At 36.0% G+C, this 25,307-nt stretch overlaps 1 protein-coding gene across 1 annotated transcript in view; it reads right to left on the bottom strand.

The window, feature by feature from the left end:
• Positions 1-25,307, bottom strand: part of PPP4R2 (protein phosphatase 4 regulatory subunit 2) — a 50,956-nt gene that overhangs the window by 12,554 nt on the left and 13,095 nt on the right. The window contains exon 3 of the mRNA XM_041762031.1: positions 1,416-1,586. Coding sequence (XP_041617965.1) covers positions 1,416-1,586 — 171 coding nt within the window. The remainder of the gene's footprint in view (positions 1-1,415; positions 1,587-25,307) is intronic.

Genomic DNA, 25,307 nt, shown 5'->3' with positions numbered 1-25,307 from the left:
TCCAGAACTGCTCATAAATATATAGCCACACTACTTCAGTCAACCACCCACAGTAACTGAAACTTACTGCTTATTTTAGAAAGGTCTTAGGTCTAACATTGACAAAAGAAAAGCAAAGACACATAGTTAATTTATATTATTCTTCCATGTCATAATTTAGAGGACATATAACTATCTTTTTAAAAACTACTAGAAATGTATATTATATTCTTTCTACCCCTTGAAATCCCTCTTTGTGTACTATTATAAGTGAACTACTAGAAATAAAATATAAATGTAGAAACATGCTTTTCTTCCTTTAATTGATTTGATCTAGTCATTATTTGTTTGAAAACCTGTGTACAGGCATTCACTGTTGTAGGCCGTATTTGGAAAAGGCAATTCACTCTGCTTTACAGAATCCTTAAGGTTCAAGAAATCAAGCCAACAAGTGAATTGACAATTTCACTTCAAAGAGGGAAAATTTAAATGCTGACAATATTCTAAAATAATTTTAGAAAATGGATGATCTTTTTCACGACTAAATACCATGAAGCATTTAATAGAGAGCTTTTACTAGTTAAAAGCAAAAACATTACAAACTTAAAGTCACCCCAAAGTAAGAAAAACAAAAAAGAGTAAGACTGTTTATGCTACCTAAAAATACTTACAAATGAAATCTTTCAAATAAAACCTACCCCAAATATGAATTCATGGTTAACATACCCATAATGTCATTCAATTTGGTATCGTCATCCCACACTCCAAATTTTAATGTCAATCTAAATATCGAACAATTCAACTTTATAAATACTTCTTCCTTTCAATAAAGAAAACTCTATAAATACAAAGTCCTAAAAAGAAAAATAGTTAAAAATGACACAGAATATGACACGCAGCAACATTTTTTAAAATGGCAGTTTATTTTAATGCAGTGTATCTTTTCAATGCAATGTTTTGCAAAGGGCTAAAAATGATTATTTGTTATTTAGGAGTAAAGGGGGAACTCAAAAAAAAATTCTTTTAATGGGAAGTCTAAGTATAATACGTTCATAAATTGTTATTTTTTCATTTTTTTAAAAAAAAGTTACTCAAAACTCAATGATGTCCAGCTTCTAGGCAAGTATAAAGATTTATAATATCACATATAAAATGGGAAGAAAAAAACTAACATATATCCTGAATGTTTCCACCATCAAATCCTTAAAGTCCAAATGCCACTGATACCCATAAAGGTGGTTAAAACTAAATAAAGTAGGTACTTTATTTAATACTTGTAAGCTAAACTATTTTATATACTTGTAAGCTAAAAATCACTAACTACTAAATGTCACCAGAGACAAAGAACTTAATGGATAATCCATGATCAAAGCTTAAATAATAACATGTAATGGTTGGCTAAAAATTAAATCCTTAAAATAATATTAAGTGCATACCCATTAAATCCAGTGACAATTTTCAGTATTCTTTCCTTCATTTCATCAAAGGGAATATATTCGACATTAGGGTTGGGAGGACCTCTTGGTTCAGGAGCTGAAGTTCTGAAATCATCCATCACTTTCTCCAGTTTGAAAATAAAATAGCCTTTAAATTGGGACCACTGAATCCTATAAGCAAAAAATAAAAAACACAGTATCATGTAGCTTTACAATTCTTGAACACAAAGCACAAATACAGAATACACTACGACACCGATGCTAATAAAATTAAGATCTAGGGGCGCGTGGGTGGCTCAGTATTTGAGCATCTGCCTTTGACTCAGTGTGTGATCCCAGAGTCCTGGGATGGAGTCCCACATCAGGTTCCCTGTGGGAAGCCTGCTTCTCCCTCTGCCTATGTATGTCTGCCTCTCTGTCTCTCTCTCATGAATAAATAAAATCTTAAAAAAAAAAAAAAAGATGTGAATAAGGAGCAGTGAGAATATCTTTGTTCAGTAGCATGTACCATGCCTGCTGAATCTGATTCACAAGCTCCAAACCTGTACATTCAATTCTCCCCACCCCTGAACCAAATGAAACCCCAATCTCTGATAAAAATCTTTAAAATGGACAACCGTGTGGCTGAAAGCCCACTATGTATGTATATGTATATACATCTCAATTATTAGCATTTTAAAAATATTTTGTTTCAACTCTATTACTCCTAAAAAAGTTAACCAGGGAGGTGTTACTGTCCCATCTTCAATAGGTTATTAGAAATTGGCACAAGTTCACATTTAAAATAGACAAGTCAGAATGACTCGAGACCCTACGCTCTCAGTATTCAAGCTAATGCTTACATAAACTAATAAAGGTTTCTTGTCGTGTATTTATGTTAAATAGCAAAATAATCTTCCATTCTTTTTCTTTCAGCTAGTATTTTCTGGATCTTATGTCTCTTAAAAAGGTTTATTTCATGGGTTCTATTCAACATGATCTGCAAAGTAAAAATATATTATTTCTTTATATACTCTTAGTATCTATTCATACTAAATTAATATAAACATCTTTTTAACCCTGTCCTCTTACATTTTACCACTAATATAAAAAAATTTGGTGATGACACTTGTCTGAATAGCCTGAATTCTAGGAGATTCAAGAATCAAGAAATGCCAACCATTTACCCAAAGAGAAAGTAACAAACATTAGTGGCAGCAGAGAAATCTTAACACGGGTGACTACTTATAAGCAAAACAAAGAAGTACTAATCTGAAATCACTCTTCCCTCCCATCCACAATCCTATAAACTAGTGCAGCAATTCTCAAAGTGTAGTGTAAGAGGCCAAAGCCATTTCATAAGCCATTTTCATAAGAGTTGACATTTTTACTATGTTAATATTTGTCCTGATGGTGCAAGAACAGGAGCAGGAAAATGAAGACACTTTAGCAGAAATCAAGACATCAGTACCAAACTCCTATCTGTTAGTAGCAGTCATCCACCTTCTTCATTCATCACAAATTCACAGTAAAACGAAAAAGCATTTCACTTAAAAGTTTAATAAAACGAGGGATGCCTGGGTGGCTCAGCCGTTGAGCATCTGCCTTTGGCTCGGCGTGATTCTGGAGTCCCGGGATAGAGTCCCACACTGGGCTCCCTGCACGGGGCTTGCTTCTTCCTCTGCCTATGTCTCTGCCTCTCTGTCTCTCATGAATAAATAAATAAAATCTTAAAAAAAAAAAAAAAAAGACTGTGAATGTATTTAATGTCACCAAATTATATACTTAAAATGGCAAGATGTAAAAAAAAAAAAAATGGCAAGATGTGTTATGTATACATATGTTATGTATATGTACACCCCAATAGAAAAGTATGACATAGTCAACAGGCACTTGAAAAAATGTTCCCTGTCACTTGTCATCAGGGAAATACAAATCAAAACCACAATACGATACCACTTTATACTCTTTTAATGAGAATGGCTAAAATTAACAAGACAGGAAACAAATGTTGTCAAGGACGTGGAAAGAGGAGAACCTCTTACACTGTTGGTGGGAATACAAGCTCGTGTGGCCCCTCTGAAAAAGCTGGAGGTTCCTCAAGAAGTTAAAAATAGAGCCACCCTATGACCCAGCAATTGCACCACTGGGTATTTACCCCAAAGATACAGATGTAGTAAAACAACGGACCACCTATACAGCAGCAATGTTCATAGCAATGTCCACCACAGCCAAAAAGTGGAAGGAGCAGAGTCGTCCCTCAACAGAGGAATGGATAAAAAAGATGTGATATATATACACAATGGAATATGACTCAGCCATCAGAAAGAATATCTACTATTTACATCAATGTGGATGGAATTGGAGGGTATTATGCTGAGTGAAACATGTCAATCAGAGAAGACAATTATCATTAAGGTTTCACTCATGTGTGGAATATTAAGAAATAGTCCAAGGGACAATAAGGGAAGGGGGGAAACTGAGTGGTGAACAATTAGAGAGGAAAATAAACCATGAGAGGCTCCTGCCTCTGGGGGAAAAAAATAGTAGCAGAAGGGGAGGTGGGTAGGAGGGATCTGGTGACGGGCATTAAGGAGGTCACGTGATGTGATGAGCACTGGGTGTTAATACTAAATACTGGCAAATTGAATTTAAATTTTAAAGAAGTGTGGAAGATTGTATAAAAGATTCACATAGGCATTTCTCCAAAGAAGATAAATGGCTAATAAACATATTAAAAGATGCTTAACATTATTACCAATTAGGGAAACACAAATCAAAACCACAAGATACCATTTTACATCCACTAAGGTAGGAATAATAAAAAAGATGGGGCAATAACAAGTGCCGGGGAGGATGTAGGGAAATTAGAAATCTATACATTGTTGATGGGAATGCAAAATGGTGTAGTCACTGTAGGAAAATAGTTTGGCAGTACCTCAAAATTAAAGATAGAGTTAACACGTGACTTGACAATTCCATTCCATTAAATGAGTAAATTATATGGTATATAAATTTTATTAATATTAAAAAATTTTGGTGAGGATGATTATTAAAAGCTGATTTGCATGATCATCTCTTCCTTCCATTCCCTGGTCTATTTTGGGAATGTTTTGTGTGAAGAGGCAGCCCATTTTAATTTCTGACATGCCTAATAATAATTTCTGGTTAACATACAATTACCAATGGTTACTAAAATTTATCTCTAAATTTCACTGGACTCCCCACAAGCATTCAACTAAAACACACCACGGAAGACTAGTGAAAGAGAAGTCTTATGCTTTTCATATTTTAAATTTTAATTAATTTTTTTTTAGCAAATGTGCACACACGCACATAAGTGGCGGCGGGGGTGGGGGACACAGTGCAACAGAGTAAGGAAGAGGAAGAATGAGTCTTAAGCAGGCTCCCTGCCCAGTGCAGATCCTGATATGGGGCTCTATCTCATGACCTCAGCCAAAATCAAGAGTCTGATGTTCAGTCGACTAAGCCACCCAGGTGCATGCATCCCTCCCTCACTTTTCATTTCTTAAATTAAAATTTCTTCTTGTTTTATTAAAGCCACTAAGTAATAATGTTTTACAAATTAGGATTTCTACACACCGAGGAGTTTTTTCCCCACCTTTCCAGTAACTTTTTTTTTTTAAAGATTTATTTATTCATAGAGATGCAGAGAGAGAGAGAGAGAGAGAGAGAGAGAGAGAGAGAGGCAGAGACACAGGCAGAGGGAGAAGCAGGCTCCATGCAGAGCCTGACGTGGGACTCGATCCAGGGTCTCCAGGATCACACCCTGGGCTGCAGGCGGTGCTAAACCACTGCGCCACCGGGGCTGCCCCCAGTAACTGTTTTTTAATCCACCCATGCTATCAAAAACAAAACCCCCACAAAGACACAGACACAAAACAGCCACACACATTAATGGGAACAGCTAGATGAGGAAAGATAGCCCAGGTAAGCAAACTATGGGGATCTTAACTTGGATAGGAATTAAGTTCCATTAAACTACAATGAATTTTGTATACATTGTAACTTAAATTTCAAAGATAACAAAAAGTTATTTTGAACTAGATCCAAGAGATGCAATTCAGAAGTGACTACACCATATATAGATGAAAAACCACTTACACAAAAATGTAAAAGATGCAGCTTTTTGTCACAACTATGTAATAAAAACAAATACAGAAAATACTTCCCTGAATATTACATAATTTCAACACAAAAACAGGCCATGAGCAAATCAACTAAGAATTTGGCAAAAAAAATATTTTCTTAGTAATGTACTCATTAGTTGAGTAAAAACTAGAAATAAACCAAAAACGCCTTATTTTTCAAATGAAAATAACTCTAAAAAGATGCTCATAAAATATACACTTTAAACTTTAAAATCAATTTCTCCACATAAAAATTTCCAAAAAATACTCATAATTTAATCTACTTGGCTAAAATTAACTCATTATCTTACTGAAATTTATTACTCAATTTTTAAAAAGTAGTCTCACCTCCCTCTGCTTTTTCTCTTTCCTTTCCATCTTTTCCTTTATGCAGTTTCTCCTTTGGGAAGGCACAACTCTATCACTAATAAAGATATCCTCCTATGAAATACTACACACTGACTTTTTTTCTCCATAGGAATTGACCAGTCTATACTAAAACAAACATGCTTACCTCACAATTCTCAAGTTAAAGTATTTTTTAGAGGCTCAATGGCAGAAAATCTTTTTTCAGCTGGTTCTAGAACATTTTAGTGGCCAGTGACAACCACCACCTTAACGTGGTTGCCTCTTACAGTTCCAAATTCTATTAAGATTACTTCTACTCAGCCCATTGTTTTCCATACAAAATCTATAGGGGAAGCTAACAAAAGAGATCACAGTCACAGTACCTCTAGGGGATAGCAAACACTATACAATTTGCAAATATCAATGGGAAATATGCAAAGAATGAATGAATAAAAACAAAAAGAAATTTAAGGGGGCTAATCATTCATGCAAGGTGACAGGCTTATAAAATCTTCAAAAGGCAGTTATTTGAATCAGGAGATTTAAAGTGTCAGGACTTTTACGTGACAGGGAAGAGCGAAACCAAGTAAATTTAATCTGAATGCTGAATTACATGAGCAAAAACACGTGGCAAAAATAAGAACACACTGTGAATTGTTTACATATCAACAGCATTTTTAAGAACTTTAAAATACAAATTACTAGTTCAGAAAAATTCTGTAAGCAGAGCCCTCAATCAAGGATATTCCCTTTTCCTGATTATACCATATTATATTTTATCAGTTAAATGAACAAAAAAAATACATATATATCTAAGAACAAAGAGCCCAGAAACAGAACACAAAAGGAAACCTGGTATATGGGAAAGGACAAATTACTCAGGAAATACGCTAAGAAATGATAGGACTACTACATAATTTTGCTAGAGTGTAAAAATAATTTTTTCTGATATTAGTACAGTTGTTAAAAATTAGAAAAAATAGAAACAAAATGAAAACTGCCCATAAACTGCCCAGTAATTATCATTAAAATATATTTTAGTGTATCTTTCACTAAATTCTATTTAAAATACAGTGCTCTAGTTTGATACCCTTTTCTTTCCCTCTTTATTCACTATGGCTATTGTCACATCATCAGTAGTCTTTGAGAGTAGGATTTTTAATTTATAACACATTTAGTTGCACCATTATTTAATAACCACCATTTCAAAGAGTTAGGTTTTCTTCCAGTTGATTACAATTAAAAATAATTGTGGTTAACATCCTAATAAACTTTGGAGGCATCTGTTTATTACTTTAGGATAGATTTCCTAAGTGGAATTACGAAGTCTAAAGTATAAATATCAACTTCTAAGTGTACTTTCAAAAATCTCTCAGAAATGCTGTACCACGTTATAGTGTCATCAGTATAGAAACACCTCCATCATTCAAGTATTAAATTCTCTCAAAATTCCTGTCACAATTTAATAGTAGAAAAACACTTCAATTTGCATTTCATTCACTGCTAGTAAAATTGAATATTTTAACCTGTGTTCACTTGTCACAAGAGATTTCTTTTGTACCTGAATAGGTCCTCTGCAACCCTCTCATTCTGGGGTTCCTCAACTTTGGCACCACTGACATTGTAAGCCTGATAATTCTTTGTCACAGGAGAATGTCCTGTGCACTGTAGGATGTTGAGCACCATCGCTGGCCTCTACCTCCCAAAGTCAGTAGTGACCAATCCCCACTGTCTCAAAAGTTGTGACAACCATAAACATCTACAAATATTGCCAAATGTTACACAGAAAACAAAAACTGTCCTCCATTAAGAAGCACAGCACCATCCCCATCCCTTTAAAATTGTCTTTTTCTTACTCTTATGATATCATGGAGAAAGCAAATTACTATGTGACACAAGTATGAAGATAACTTTTGAATTCCCATTTTGTACTGCTTTAAAAAAAATAACTTTAACTATTGTTTTTATATAAATGTTAAAGTGACACTAAAATTTTTGTCTAATTATTCCTACTTTTTTTTTTCAAAGATTGTATTTATTCAGAGAGAGAGAGAGAGAGAGAGAGAGAGAGGCAGAGACACAGGCAGAGGGAGAAGCAGGCTCCACACACAGGGAGCCTGATGTGGGACCCAATCTCGGGTCTCCAAGATCACACCCAGGCCTCCAGGTGGCGCCAAACCGCTGGCTGCGCCACTGGGGCTGCCCTAATTATTCCTACTTTGAAACTATCCTTGAAATGTTACACATTTTCTTGCTCAGAAGCTCTTATCTGAAGATGGCAAGGTATTTTACCTGCTCCAAAGCAATAAAATTCTAATACAAATACTGAAAGTGAATTTTTCAACTTAAAATATTTCCTGATAGTTGTACACATCAAGGATCCAATCCGATGGAAAAGAGCTTCAAGAGGTAAAATATACATTCAGTTAATACCTCAGCATGAACTTGAGTCTCTTCTTTGGCAACCTACATATGCATAAGGATTCTAACATGTCTAAAGAGTCAAGTTACTTTTCCTCTACCCACCCATCTCTCCCTACCAAAGCAAAAAATTGAAGAAATAGTGTGTTCTGGTTAGCCTGCTTATGCTTAACTCTTAGCTAACCTTTGGTCCCTTACTTAAAATCTTTCTAAAATTTACTAATATACCAACATGAGCCCTCTTGTCCCTCATAAACAACTGAACCAAAGATACATCTCCTCTAACCGCAAGGCTCAGGCTGAGGACAACCAATTCAGAACTCAGGGGGTCCTGGGGTTTTTAACAGCACAAGCTTAGTGGCTGAGATGGATCTACTCTGTTTCCTACTCGAAGGGAGTAGCTCTTCTCACCACTTTCACCACTGCTACTATCACTTTCCATACAATCCATATGACAGCAATTCCAAATTCCCATCCACAGGCACTGGTCCATTCCTTCAGTGTCACCTTTGCCAGAAAATAGGTAGAGTCTGGGCCCTTTCTGCATTCTACCAACTCACATTATTAATCAGAGTCAACGGCAATTAGGAAGCTCAGAACCCTGATCCTCCACTAATAACATGAGTTTATAAAACAAGATACAAAGACAATAAACAAATAGGACAGCATAAACCATTAGGTGTAGAGATTTAGTGATGGTACAAGAGAACCCAGAGAAAGGAAATACAAAATGAAGGCTTAGAGAGCTATCTAGGAAAGGCTTCAGGACTAAGTAGAACTATAAGCTGGATGAGTAGAATATGGAAAAATAGAAAGATGTAGAAGGATGAGTAGAATATGGAAAAACAAAGTGGAAAAGTATAGGACCTAAAAGAAAAAGAAGCTTAATTAGTGGGACAAATTTCTCAAACTTAGCGTTTATTGACATTTTCAGCTAGAGGGTTCTATGTTATGGTGGACTGTCTTGTACATTGTAGGATGTTGAGCAACGTCCCTGCCCTCTACAACTTGATGCCAGTAGCACTCCCACCTCGAGTGGCAACAACCAAAAATATCTCCAGACAATGGCAAAAGGACCCTAGGTGGAAAATGGTACCCTCCCCCCACCCCCCACATCGAGTACCACTGCAAAACACAATTCCTTTTGTTGAGGATTACACTGGTTCCTGAAAATTAGCAAGGCTGGGAAAGAGAGAACTGCAAGGTCAAAGTCTCACAAAATTTAAAGAATAAAATAATATGCATATACATATTTTTTAATGGTAGAGAGAAATTCTAAAATGCAGAGGATTCATTTAAAAAATAAAACACTGGGATCCCTGGGTGGCGCAGCGGTTTGGCGCCTGCCTTTGGCCCAGGGCGCGATCCTGGAGACCCGGGATCGAATCCCACGTCGGGCTCCCGGTGCATGGAGCTTGCTTCTCCCTCTGCCTGTGTCTCTGCCTCTCTCTATCTCTCTGTGACTATCATAAATAAATAAAAATTTTAAAAAATAAATAAATAAAACACTCATTAAAATCTATCTCACGACTCACTTCCACAGGAAAATGTGCTGTGAGATGTGACCTTAATTTTTTTCAAGTGTAATCTATGTACTGAGAAAGGTAAAGGTAAAAAACAGCAAAAATCTTTCCACACTGACCCAGAGACAAACTCATGTGGTACAGATCAAAGAATCTCTAATTGTTGGGTTTTTTTCTTTTTTTTAAAGTAGGTTCCAGGCCCAGCTTGGAGTCCAATGCAGGGCTTGAACCCACAACCCTGAAATCAAGGCCCGAACTGAGATCAAGAGTCAGATGCTGGGGCACACGGGTGGCTCAGTGGTTGAGCATCTGCCTTTGGCTCACATTGTGATCCTGGGGTCCCAGGATTGAGTCCTGCCATCAGGCTGCAGGGAGCCTGCTTCTCCCTCTGCCTATGTCTCTGCCTTTCTCTCTGTGATTCTCATGAACAAATAAATAAAATCTTTAAAAAAAATGAGAGAGAGGCTTAACCGACTGAGCTACCCAGGCATCCTGGGTTTTGGTTTTTTTTCTTAAAGACTGAAATATAAGTATGTAAATGTTAAGGCTTTACAATTTCTGTTATCGAAATATAAAAAAGAGTTTAGACATCCACGAGTGGTGGGAGATTACTGTATACTTTGTATACAGAATTCATCCCAGAAAATCTTGAGTATGAAGATGAGGCTCAAAGAGTCTTTGACGGTATTTGCAATAAGGGCTTTGGGTAGATTGGTATGTGTCTCTTTTGTGCTATGTCATATACAGATTATTTTTATTCATGTTTTAAAGTATGCCCCAGAGTTATTTGCTACTCTAAAACTGCTAATTAAAGATATAATTACTTAGAAAGCATTTTCTGTATTTACATACTCTCAAAAGGATGAAGAACAGACCATTAAAAGCACCGCATCTACTACAACGACAATTTATACTTTGGTCCAAGAACTATATGAACACCACGACAAATGGATACCCCCCCACCCCAAGAATGTCTACCTATATGTGATAAAACCAAGAAAATAAGCTAGACGGTTGGCTAAATTCAAATTTCAGCTCAGTCACTTTTTCATTTTTCATCTAAAATAATCCCTTTGTTTCCCCATCTATAAAAATGGAAATAACTGTACCTACTTCACAGAACTGTGATAATTAACAGAGTAAGCAGACAGTGCTTGTCAGCAAAATAAGTCACACTTAGTAAACACTCAAACTCAAGACAGGGAGAACATCTGTGAATATCACAGTAGAACTATGCAGAGAGCTTTCCAGGTGGCATTAGTAAAAAAAAGACTTATAGTAGTAAGCCAAGACCTCTGTTAGGCCATAATAAAATGTCTGGGCTTACCTTATGTACTGTCATACAACAGATTATAAGAACTTCAGGCAATCTCTTGAGCCTAAGAATACTTCTTTATTCCCTTCATTAGAGTAGAGAAAATGTTTTACCCAATATTCCTCCCTCCACCACTAACAAAATATTTCCTTAAAAAAAAAAATACACAGAGTATTGCAGCTAATAGATAAGAGAGAATAGGAAGAAACACCTACAGATTATCTAGTTTTGTCAAACCTTTTTTACAGTTCTCGATGAACTAGAAAATATATTGCACTTGCTCCAAAAATTCTTTGACTCCACCAGGATCTCCAATCCATTGATCCTTCCACTTTTCTACGGTCTCTCATCCCCTTTTATATCCTTTCCCTTCATTATCCAGCTAAAATTAAAATTAATAATCATAAAAAATTAATAATCATTATAATCACCCCCTTGCATACAGTTGACTCTCTATTCCCTCTTTGGCTTCATAGTACTCACAAAATCAACTCCACTGCTTAAATGTAATCCCCACCAAATCTGTGCCCATATGGCAATGCACAGAGGAGAGAGAATATGAAAGTTGTAGAAAATAAATATGGTCTAACCACCATGCTAGTTAGACTCAAGTACACTATTAAAGCTGACAGGTAAAATATTTCCCCAGTTTAGTTACTCTCAGACTCCTGTAGATAACCACTTTATATCATCTCCTCAAACCCCCACTGAGTTCTTCCTCACCATCACACTCAATGACTCTGCCTCCTGTTTTCACTTATAAAACTAAAGCAGTGAAATTTCCAGAGTTCTACCACATTTATCCACCTATTAGCAGGATCAGGTACACATTCTGAAATCTCACCTGTAATCACATATAAACTATTAATTCTTTCATCTATTAAGAATCTCTCCATTTATGCACCTACTCCAGAGCATTTCTTGTGTAATTCTCCTCTTTATGTTGTCAACTACATCTATATCTACTCTTTAATCTCTAATGAGTCATTTCCATTACCATGCAAATATGTTGATATTTCTCCTATTTCAAAAATTTCCACTTATCCACCTATCCCTCTTATTTCTCTCCTCAGCAGGAAAATTCCTTAAGAGGTGTCTCCCTCCCATTATCTCTCAAATCCACTCCAATCAAGCTTTCAGCCCCACCACTAAAATTAATCTACTCTTATTAATAAAACTCATCAATGATCTCATATTGCTAAATTCAAAGGTCAATTCTCACACATTTCATCCTTAATTGGCCTATAAAATGTATTCACATAGATGACCATTCTTCCTTAATTATTTTCTTGGGTCTTCTTTAAAAAACTGGCCTTTGTTGCTCATTTTCCTTTACAGGTTTCCCAAACTTAATTCTGAGCAATCCAAAACTCAGACTATCTCTTCTCTGTCCACACTTGGGGATCTTATCCAGTCTGGAGATTTTATTTTTTTTAAAGGTATTTATTTATTTATTTATTTATGATAGACACAGAGAGAAAGAGAAAGAGAGGCAGAGACAGGGGCAGAGGGAGAAGCAGGCCCCATGCACCGGGAGCCCGACGTGGGATTCGATCCCGGGTCTCCAGGATCGTGCCCTGGGCCAAAGGCAGGTGCTAAACCGCTGTGCCACCCAGGGATCCCTTTTTTTTTTTTTTTTCCAGTCTGGAGATTTTAAATACCATCTATATGCCAATTATGTCTCCTGATCTCACTTTCATCCATCCACCTGCTCCACATTAATATAAAATTCAGCATGTCCAAAACTCAACTCCTGATCTTTCTATATATTGCCCCTGCCACAGCCTTTCCCATTGCAGGTATGATGAAATTCTTTTAGCTGCTTAGGCAAAACCCTTGAGTCATTTTTGACTCCTTTCTTTCATACACCACAGCCTATCTACAGGAAATTCCGTGAAGTTGTACCTTCAAAATATATAAAGAATATGACTAAACCTCACCACCCCCAGCTACCTGAGCCATTGTCTTTCTTCAATAATATCATTATCTTCATCTTCAACAAACCCTGCTTCTAGCTTATTTTACCTAAAGTATATTCTCAGCACAGCCATTCTTAAAACAATCATCTTAAACCTAATGTCACTTACCTACAGAAAACTCCACAATGGCTCCTGACTTCATCCAGAGTAAAGTCCAAAGTCTTTACAATGGTCCCCAATGTCTTACATAAACTAAATCTAATCCCCTTTACTTCTCTGACCTTCTGTCCCTAGTCAATGTATTCCAGCCATTGTGACCTCCTTGTTAGCCTTTGAAAAGGCAGGACACACTCTTAAGGACTTTTGTGCAGGAAGATTCCTCTGCCTGGAATGCTCTTCTACTATATAAGGCTGAGTATTTTAAATTACCGTATTTAAAATTACAAGTTCCTCCACCCTTAACGCTCATTTGCCTACCTTCATTTTTCTATTGCCTTTACAAGTAAGTAACATAATTTATTGTATTTACTATATGTCTACACATTTGTTCACCAATATATATATGTGTGTGTGTCCATATATATCAAAACTATCAGAAAATATGTCTGACAAAAGTGTTTAATTATTTGGTGAATATCCTGAAGCCTGCTTTGGTGGGAATAATACAACCCACCTACAATAGGAAAAAAAAAAAATCAGGAAAATACCAGTTACCAAACAGATTTGGGAAGTACTGATTGTGCAACTGTTTTTGCAATAGGAATACAGATTCATATTTGAACTGCAACGCATAACAGAAATTGGAGCAAATGTGTAACCACTAATGTCAATCACTGGTCTCAGCACTTTGGACATATTAATTCAATCCTTACAACCACCCTATGAGTTAGGCAGTATTATTTCACCAATCTTATCACCAGTGGGCAACTAAGAAACAAAGAGGTTTTGTTTGCCTATGGTTGCACAACTAGTAAGTGGCAGAGCCAGGATTTTAACCTAGGCATTTTGGCTTCAGAATCCATACTCCTAGAAAGTCATGACATCTAGCTACAGACAAAGAAGGAAAAGGAAGAAAAGGAGGGAGGGAGGGGAAGAAGGGCAGGCAGGGAAACATGCAACTGGAAGCTACTCTGTAGTAGGAAAAGATACAAATGAGTCTAGGTGCCCTCAGGGAATTCACAATCTAAAAAAAAAGGAGAGCAAACAAAATCTATACATCCAATGGTGGAAACAAGACTTGCCTACATCCAGACTTTTAATATATATCTTAAAAAGATGAGCACAAAGGAAAAGAGAAGCCTCTCTTCCAGCAAGGAAGAGTATGTGCAAAGTCACTGAGGTGAGAGAGCAGGCTTCACCAGAGAATTTTAAGTAGTTTAGGAAAGCAGAAAAAAAGGGAGCAACCTGGGGAAGCGCAAGTTTTAAGCAGAGGCACAATCCTATAATATACATCTTAAAACGTCGTGATAAAGATTTTATTTTTATTTTTATTTTTTTTTGTGATAAAGATTTTAAATTTCAACTTGAGGAAGGTGCATTAAATTTTAATCACAGAACATATTTACACTGTAGCAAGACCACTGCTAATAACACAGCTTAGAGACTAAACAGGACAAGTAAAACTGAAGTTTAGGAAACTATTTAGAAAAGCCTACAAAGAAAATCAAGATGAGAATGACTGATAATGTCTACAGAACAGTAACCCAATGTTTGAGAATCTTCATGTCGATTCCCACTAATGATGTCCTATTTCAAGTTCTCATTTCCTCTATCCTAAACTCCCATAATAGTCTCTTAAGTGTTTTCCCTAGCTCACCTAAATTAGATTCCAGCTCCCCAAGGCAAAGTTCTGCTTTATCTCTCCTCTGCTAAAAGAAAAAAAAAAAAAAACCTTCAATAACTTGTAAGGTCTTTCTAAAATTTTCTAAAATTTTATGTAGTATCAGCAAGATGTACCTTCATACCACACACTTTTTCCTGATATTCCTTTCCTCATTTTCCCCTCTAGTTGGATTGAGCTAAACTACTTCATGTAGGAAGCTCTCCCTAATCCTCAGAAAACAACTTCTTACTCTACTGCTCCTGAAGTACTTTATTATTATCTTAAAGCAACTATTATATTCTGCCCAGACCATAATCACTAGGTTCTAGACTCTTTTTCTCCACTTGTGAGGTTCCATGAAGCTAAGCATCATCCAACAGAATTTTTCCTTGGGGAAAAAAACTTGTCTTTCGTTACAGAAATACTATGATAGGAACGTAGGCAAAAGCTAGGCATCAATTTATAAGCATTTCAACAATTCAGAGATGTTAGTAAAAATGAAAAATTTCTAAACATAAAAGAATAGGGGTTCTTTCTTACAAATCACAGTTATAATCTCCTTAACCATTTTAGTATAACAACTTTAACACTTTATCTGTATGAACTAGGGACACCGTATATGCATGTATATATGCTGGTTACAGCACATACTAATGAGGTTGGCTCCCCAGCTCACAGTTCCCACTTTCTTAGAAAGGTATGTGATGATCCTCCAGGAATCAATTGTTTCCCTGTCCACATCACTTGCCTCCTCCCTTGCAAAAAGTGGATTAATCTCAGGGCCAGCCAACTGGACATTTCCCCCCCAGAAATGTGAAATATGGAGAACACAGACTGGAAATTACTGGACTAAATCACCCCTTTGTCAGGAACCTAAAAGAAACATCCAGCAACTTCTAGTCCAGCCTGAGGTAGCCCATTCTCATATCCTTGGCTTGGTTAGTTTAACTCAACCCGTGATGCTAAGTTCTACCTCAGTATCCTTCAAATAAATCTTTGTCTCTTCTCTTATCTTCTTCTGGGCTTGAGAGATCCAAAATCAGTCTGTTCTGCTTGCAAGCAAAAGTTTTAAATTAATTTGATTCTTTCAAAAAGTCATATATTCTTTGAGGATTACATCTTTAATGCTCAATCTTTAAGCAGAAATCTGAGCTGAGAAAAAAGCCTTTTCTGGATTTTCAAATTACAACTTCAAAGTTGACTTCTTATATTTTAATATTTAAAATGGTGCGACTCTAATAAATTAATTCAAGTCTAAGTGGACACTCCCAAATGAGCCATCTTCAGTCCAGCAGACTATCCATGGTATTCAGAGATTTGGGATTTTAGCTTTGTTCTCTGCATGTAATTCTCCAGAATGTCAAAGACCCTCTATATTGTTATATACACTGCCAATCTCTTTATGACATATCACTACTATAAAGTAACTTTGTTAATTTTCTTCTTTATTAGCAGCTCATCCCTTCATTATAGTTTCAATTTTATCTTTTACCAATATAAATACCTAAGGTCCTCAAAATATTATGATGTTCCTACAGCAACCTAAAGCTTGATTTTCCTAGGTCAGAAATTAGAAATGTACATATTTATGAATTTGTAAGTCTGGAGATTGTACATTTCAATCATATCTATAAAGTTTTTCTTTTTGATGTGAGTATAAAAAATAGAAAATATTTAAAAAGGTAATTATTTAAAAGTCAGAAATGAAGGCAGCCCGGGTGGCTCAGAGGTTTAGTGCTGCCTTCAGCCCAGGGTGTGATCCTGGAGACCCAGGATCGAGTCCCACATCAGGCTCCCTGCATGGAGCCTGCTTCTCCCTCTGCCTGTGTTTGTGCCTCTCTCTCTCTCTCTGTGTCCCTCATGAATAAATAAATAATTCCTTTAAAAAATAATAATAAAAAATAAAAATAAATAAAAGTCAGAAATTATAAAATAGGAAAAATTAAGTTACTGATGGTAAAATTTTCTGAGAGAGAAATAAAAATATTCAAACTGAATACTAGAAAGCAAAGTTGATCCAAATAGTATTTTTAAAAGGACATTGGCATTTCATTTCCAACTATTCCTGAAACATATGAATTTAATTCCTTAGAACACAAGGTTTGCCCAGCTATTTTTTAGTTTTTCCTGGTAGCTTTTTTTTTTAAGCCACTAAATTCTCACTTCCATTTTGTATTTTACTTGGTGAATATAAAAATTCAGCAAATTCTGGGGCACAAAAATGGAGGAACTGTCACTTCTTTTAAGAAAAAAATGCACTGTTCAAATTGTTTTACACAGGTATCCTACTTTTTAATAAAAACTACATTTTAAATATCCAGCCGCATTTAATACTCTATACCTAACATCAATAAGAAATTCAGTAATTTCAAAAATCAGCACACTTAGAAATCTTCATCCCATTAAGACGATTCTAGAATTTTAAGTTTTATACTGTTCAACAATAAATTTTTAAAAAGCAAAATATCAAAAAGTCATAAATAAGGATATGATTTTTTTCAAGATTTTATTTATTTATTCATGAGAGAGAGAGAGAGAAGCAGAGACACAGGCAGAGGGAGAAGCAGGACCCATGCCAGAAGCCCGACACAGGACTTGATCCCGGGACTCCTGGATCACGTCCTGGGCCAAAGGCAGGTGCTATACCTCTGAGCCACCCAGGGATCCCCTAAGGATATGATTTTATCCACAAACCCTTAAAACAACCTGGGGCACCTAAGTGGCTCAGTAGGTTAAGCATTTGCCTTGGGCTCAGGTCCTGATCTCCAGGTCCTGGGATCAAACCCCAAATCCGGCTCCTTGCTAAGTGGGGAATCAGATTCTCCCTCTACCCACTCATGCACCGCACACAGGTGCGCTCTGCTTTCTCTCCTCCTTCCCCTCTTAAAAAAAACCTTATAACAACCTGAACTTTTGAAGACTACCAACTAAATATAAAAAACTAAATACTTGTATTTCTTAAAACCTTTTGACTTAAAAAAAAAAAAAACCTTTTGACTTAAAAAAAAAAAAAACCTTTTGACTTTATACAAGTCAATAATTAATTCAACCTTACACTGAATACTCAGAAGCCATTCTTTCAAGAATGAATGATACTTCCAAACTGCACTAGCTATCCAATACTTAAATATGTGCTTCTCCTAAAACTTCAAAGAGCTAACTGCACTATATTCATCAAATCTAAATCAGGATCAATTTTAAGATTCTCCAAGATTTTAAGAATCCTAGACTACTACTGGTATCTGAAAGACATTCGATTTCAGAGATACTAAAACAGAAAAAAAAAAAACATACTAATGAATAAAATTTATCTTAGTTTCAATTTTAAAATGTCTTTTTTTGGGTGACAGAGACTCTGAGGTTAAACTTTTTCAAGTTTTTACTTATTTCAGAGTGAGTGGGAGAGAACATGCAAACTGGGGGAGGAACAAAGATGAGGGAGAGAATCCTAAGTCAACTCCGTGCTGAGTGCAGAGCCTGACATGGGGCTCCTGATGTAGGGCCTGATTTTACAAACCCCATGATCATTACCTGAGCTGAAACCAAGAGTCAGACGCTTAAACAACTGAACCATCTAGGTGCGCCAAACCTTAATTTTAATAAGATCTGTGATTATGGGAGGCGTGGGTGGCTCAGCAGTTGAGCGTCTGCCTCCAGCTCAGAGCGTGATCCCAGGAGTCCTGGGATTGAGTCCCACATAGGGCTCCCCAAGAGGAACCTGCTTCTCCTTCTGCCTATGTCTCTGCCTCTCTTTCTCTCTCTCTGTCTCTCATGAATAAATAAAACCTAAATACATATATATATGTGATTATGTCAAAATTTTCAGAAATATCTGGAATTTATATATACATAGCAGAAAAATTTGAAAAGCAGAAATTTAAAGCAATTTCAATTTTATCTCCATCTAATCCAATCAACCTCTATAGCACTTCATACATTATGAGGCTATTATCTCTTGAAACTAAAGCTTTCCCCTCCCTACCCAAAATCTAAAAACAAATATATGACAAAAATTATTATTATTGGTTGACCCCTTCTATATCTGATTAGCCTTAGGCTCATAGCATATACTAATTTAAAGATCAACTGAAAGAAATTACTCTCTAAAGGAACTACACTTACACAGTTCCCCCTAGCCCTAATTTTAAAAATGAAGACAACATATTTGATACAGGCAAATGCCAATAAAAGCAGCAAACAAAATACTGTATGAAATAATACTGTAATGCTAAAATAATAAATACTATAACCAACTGTGGTTTGTTTGCTCACCACTGCATTCCATTCCCAGCAACTAACCTGGCAGAGAATATAGGCTCAATAAATATTTGCTAGCATCTTAATAGAGATGTGAAGGAATGAAGGAAAGGAAGCAAAGCACAATCAGAAATTACACAAAAACTAAGTGGTGGGAAGATTACAAAAAGAACTTTTGCATTCAGAAAAATTTCACACCAGCATATCTTACGCAGAATGTCATATAATATGAATTATAATGTAGGAGGCTCAAAAAATCCCAGACCCTCTCTTTCCCATTTTCCTTTAAACTGGGTACATCTAAAATATTTACTTCACGAAACTCCCATGAAATCAAAATTTCAAGAACATATCTGCATATCTGAAACCACACCTGAATTTAATCAGTAGGCATAAAAAGAAAGATGTACTAATTGCACAGATGAGTTGCAAATATGATGGACTGAAAGTGTTTCTTCAAAATTTTTATGTTGAAGCCTTAACACATAAAATTATAGTATTTGGAGATGAGGTCTTTGGGAGGTATAATTAGGTATGGATGAGATCATGGGGGTGGGTCCCTAAAAATGGTATTAATGTCCTTATTAGGAGACGGGCGGGGTGGGGGGGGGGTTGCTTGCTGTTTCTCTATTTCACCTCTCATACCCTTCCCTTCCTTCTCTCATTTCCCTTTGCCATGTAAGGATAGAGCAAGAAGGTGGATTTCTGCAAGCCAGGAAGACAACCCTCACCAAAGCCCAAATATGTTGACACCTAATCTCAGACCTCCAACTTCTGTGAGAACGTAAGTTCTGCTGTTGAAGCCATAATCTACACTATTTTATTATTATAATCTGAGACAGCAAGCCTACTATTGAAGAAATAGTGACATACACTACAGAAGGATATAAAGATCAAAAGCCAAGAATTTAGCTTGATAGGAGAAATAACAGTTCTATTTAAATACCTAACATAGAATAGGAAATGGCAAATGGAAATTTTATGAAGGCAAAGTTACTATATTGTCTAAAAATCTGGGAAGGCTTAGACACAAAGTTTACAAAGGATAAATAGAATCTAGACAAAGGAAAACTAAAAGGGAAGAGAAAGCAAGCTTCTCTCTCACATACATATCTCAGGATTTGGACACAGTAGTTTCGATTATTTTCTAAAGTCGGAATACTTCTTTAACAGAGGAAGACAAGATTTTGCTTTTTCTTCTATATACATATTTAATTCAGCTCCTACTTTATGTCACGATTTCAGCCTCCTCAAAGCTTGGGGAACCTCAAGTAGAAACAGATTAGTAAGCAAAGAGCTGCAATAGAAACCATGATCAATGCATATCAGAAACATGGTGGTTTCTATTAAGAAAAGGGGGTCTAAGAAAGCTTTTCAATAGATTACTATATATTTGAATGGAACTATCTGAACAATCTTCAAAGACAGGTGGATGTTATACCATGAGTAAGAACATCAGGGATAGCCAAAAGAAAGATGCAATTAGAATTTAATACTACCAAAAAACAGCACTGCATATTCAATGAAATCCAAGTAATTTGGGCAAGTTACAAATGGTAGCAAAAGACAATATTGGAAAAATAAAATTTTAAAGTATTTGCCTCACTGAAATAAATGTGTAAGAAGGAATGATATTTTTTTTTTTTTTTTTGAAGGAATGATATTAACTCATAATGCTAACATGGGAGACTTTAAAAGGAACAAAGAGTGACCATACATCCTAACTAGAACAGTCCTGGTCTACATCTGTTCATCTGGTGTTCCACCCAGTTACCCTTTTTAACATATTTAATGATGCATTATTAGTAATTGCACTAAAATATGCAGGTTTGGTAGGCCTCTCCACTTTGTTGGTTTTTTTTTTTAATTTTTTTTTTTTTTATTATTTATTTATGATAGTCACACAGAGAGAGAGAGAGAGAGAGAGAGAGGCAGAGACACAGGCAGAGGGAGAAGCAGGCTCCATGCACCGGGAGCCCAATGTGGGATTCGATCCCGGGTCTCCAGGATCGCGCCCTGGGCCAAAGGCAGGCGCCAAACCGCTGCGCCACCCAGGGATCCCAGGCCTCTCCACTTTGAACTTGCAACCTTCTTCTATGATGACCTTGTCAGCTTGTTTCTGAAATGCATGGATAATGAAGAGAATACATTAAAGATGACAGAAACAACTAATTTATCTTTCTCTCACCCTTTCCAGACTCAATGTATCTAACCTTCCCTTTTAAGAGTTAGTATGCAGGGGACTTCTCAAGGCTAGGGCAGTTAGCGCCTTTGGAGGTGGAAGAAGTGGTCAACACTGCCACCACTAATGTTCTACTGATATATCAGCCAAGTTATAGCCTGTGATTTCATCCCTGAATCACAGTTGCCAAGCTACCAATGAGCAGAAGTTACAGGAAATTATAGGTTAAATACGTGCAGAGTAGCTAATGTTAACACACAAAGCCAGTACTCTCAATGAAATGACGAATTAAAGCTTCTCTCACCTCTATGTATGTATTTGTCCCAGGAAACTAACTAATGGATGTATTTGTGAAATAATATACAGACATATACATGTACATACACACACACACACACACACACACACACACAAAATGGTCTCTCTTCCTGGTTCCTAACACAGAGCTCCCAAAAGCCTTGAAAACAGGGGTCTAGGACACCTGTTCTACTATTTAGTCTTTGGTCCCAGTTCCTGACAGCTCCTAAAACCTTTGGAATTTCCTGAGTGATAAAAACAGCTTCTGTTCTAATGATGCAACTCTGGATGGGCTCCTGAATGGGGGCTGGTCACCACAAAGACCAAGAGAAGATTAGAAGCTTAGAACTTTCAGCACCTTCTCCCCATTCTCCAGAGAAAGATAGAGGCTAGAAGTGGAGTGAATAATCAATCATGCCTACATGATGAAGCCTCCATAAACTATGGGATTCAAAGAGCTTCCAGAATCACGAACAAGAATGCAGCTACATGCTGGGAGGGTAGTGCACCCCAAACTCCACATGGACTGAAACTTCTAAGTTCAGGATCCTGCTGGGCTTCGCCCTATGTATCTTTTCATCTAGCTATTCATTTGTACCCTTCAATATCCAGTGTAATAAATCAGTAATCTAGTTATGTAAACAGCTTTCCTGAGTTCTGCGAGCTACTCCAACAAATTAATGGAACCCAAGGAGCAGGTCATAGAAACCTCTGATTTTTTTAGCCTGGTCAGAGCACAGGTAACATCTGGGATGTGTGACTGGCCTCTGAAGGGGGAGGGAGAGTTTTGTGAGAGTAAGCCCTTAATTTATGAGATCTCAAATTAACCCCAGGTAGACAGTGCCAGAACTGAACTGAACTGTAGGACAGACACTTAGCTAGTTTCAAAGAATTGCTTGGTATGAGGAAGAAAGCTAACACATGTAGTGTTAGAAGTGTTCTGAGTGTGAGTAAAGACGCAACTGAATTTTCTAGGCAATATTTGATAAGAGGCAAACATCTGAGACTTCCATCTTTACTGAAAATCAAGAAATACACTTATAATGAGGCTATGAATCTTTGACAAGAATATTTATCTCTCAAAATTAAACTTTACTAAGTTTCTCAAATAGAATTCCAAAAGGTAAAAGTAGAAGACTTGGTTAAAGATCTTGATTATACCCATCATTGTTTTTATTTCACAAGTCAAAGAATAAACTATGAGACACATTTTAAAGCTTAATGTATTCTTTTCCCTATGAAGTAAAATCTTTCAATCTTGGTACCATTGACATCTTGGGTCTGATAATACTCTATTGTTGGGATTTATCCTGTGCAACATAGGTTCTTCCAACAGCACCCCTGGCCACTACCTATTTGATGTCAATAGCATTCCCTTACTAGTAACAATCAAAAATGTCTCTAGTCATTGTCATCCCTACTTGAGAACCACTGCTGTAAATATTTGAAAAGGAAAGTGAAGGCAAATGTTAGAGAATTAAATGCAAATTTGAAGAAAAAGCTCCCATTTCAAAATCTGAAACATCTTCAAGTAGTTTTAATCATTGCAGAGTCCTATGAGCTTACATAAGCACAAGTAAGATCAAATATTTTACTTACATCTAAATAAAAGAACATATTTATTCAAAACTAAACTTAAGACAGTACAATCCTTAAGGTAAGCTTATTTTTGTAGGTGGTTATTTTCATTACTTCTGCTTGAGTATCAGGACTCCGGGACATTTCTGCAATCTCAGAGTGCTCGCAGTATTCAGTCAACTGAAGAGCAAAATGTAGTTTTTTAACTTAAAATAACTGGTTTGTTTTGGCCTATTTACAAAGAAACAGGCCAGAACCAGATTGCAAAGAAAAAATTCAAAAGGACAGAACTTCAAATACAGTCATAAAATTAAAGACACAGCTCATACTTTGTCTCTAAAGTGTCTTTAACTGATAAATATGACTACCTGTCTATGGAATGTGACTAAAAAGACATATATGCCAGAAACTAAAAATTCAACCCAATCATTACAAAGACTATTCTTTGCTATATAGTCATGACCATTGTTTTTAAACAACTTGCTGTTTGATGCGGTCTTAAACTCAGATTATTCCTAACACATAAAAGTACAATTATTTAGAAGTAATTTCATCAGGCTACTTTATATCAATAAAAATCTAGCAAAAACCCTGAAAAACAAATCATAACTTCATAAATGAGGAAAACAGAAACTATAATTGTTAATAAACAAATGGAAAGATGTAGGCACAAAATAAAAGCAAATTAAAATGATATACAATTTTTCATCTATCAGATTTTCAGATTTAAAAGCCTAACAATGCTTGGTGCTGACAGGGGTAGATAACTTTCATACACTGTTGGTATAAGTGTTATGTTGAAAAAACTTTTTGGGAGGCCAGCTGCCAAGATTTCATAAAATAATAATGCACATAAACTTCCATCTATAGATCCCATTCTTTAATCTGTGCTCACTTAAGCACTGTTTGAATTGTTTTGTAATTCCAAACAACTTAAAGGACCATCAAAGGAGGACAGGGCAAGTGAGTTACAGTATACCCCAAACAAGGGAATACTATGCAACCCATAAAAACAATGAGGCAAATTTTTGTGTTTTGGTAAGATATCCAAATACAGCAAGTTAACAAAAAGCAAACTGCAGAACTTTGATACCTCTTTTTTAAAAAGAATTAACACATATACACTTATATACACAGAAAAATTCTGTTAATATAAAAGAAACAGGTTAAAAGTACGGTCTGATTTTTTTTTAGTACTTCTGTAATAAAAAAAAATTTTAATGACAAGCTTATCTAAGCAATACTAATTTCCATAATCTTTGTACATGAGTTTTTCCACAGTATAGGCATAATTATTTAATTCATGTCCATTAAACTCGATATGCAGTTATTCTCACCAAATTTCTCCTTAACCGAAATGGGGACGTAAGCAAAAAATGTATGTATGATAGTTTCCATGTTCAAGATACATACAATATTAAGACAAAGTTTTAAAACAGGTACTTAAAATTTACCACCTGTTCACTCACCTAATATTTTGTCAGAAAATAAAATGTGAAGTGGCTACATCTTGACCATGGCATTGATTTCTGTCATATCCTACAGCAACTAAGACAGCAAAATCAAATGCCACAGGCAAAATTTACAAGAAAACCGGTATCCCCATGAATTCTCTCTAATTCACAGGGCAAGACTAGAGAGCCATCAATATCTATACAGGAGTAAGAAAAAGGAAGAAAAAAGGAAGAAAAAGACTACTTGTCTTACAACAGTTCATCAACAGGAAAACGCTGAACTCACCAACAGTACTTATTGAGGAAAAAAGAAAACTAGGCCACATACTACCCACATTCAAGATTACACCCTGCAGAAATACTCTGTCATGCCAAGTCCCTAGAAAAGGTGGGACCTGTCTCCAAATAATTACTTTGAGGCAAAACATCTATAATCTCAAAAATCACCCTGCAGTCACCAAGGACAATATTCCTAAAATAAGACCAAAATAAAACAATCTCCAAAAATATCAAATTCACTTCAGTACAAACAATTCTAAATAGAAATATTTCATCAGTTAACAAGCTATCCTCACCCTCCCTCTTAAAGATACACACACACAATAGTGCAAAATTCCCAAATGTACTTATAATAGCTTGCACCTCT

Source organism: Vulpes lagopus, chromosome 7 (assembly GCF_018345385.1).
Source record: "Vulpes lagopus strain Blue_001 chromosome 7, ASM1834538v1, whole genome shotgun sequence".
Classification (NCBI taxonomy): domain Eukaryota; kingdom Metazoa; phylum Chordata; class Mammalia; order Carnivora; family Canidae; genus Vulpes; species Vulpes lagopus.
The sequence above is the reverse complement of the archived record's forward strand: the minus strand, read 5'-3'. Positions and strand labels throughout refer to the sequence as shown.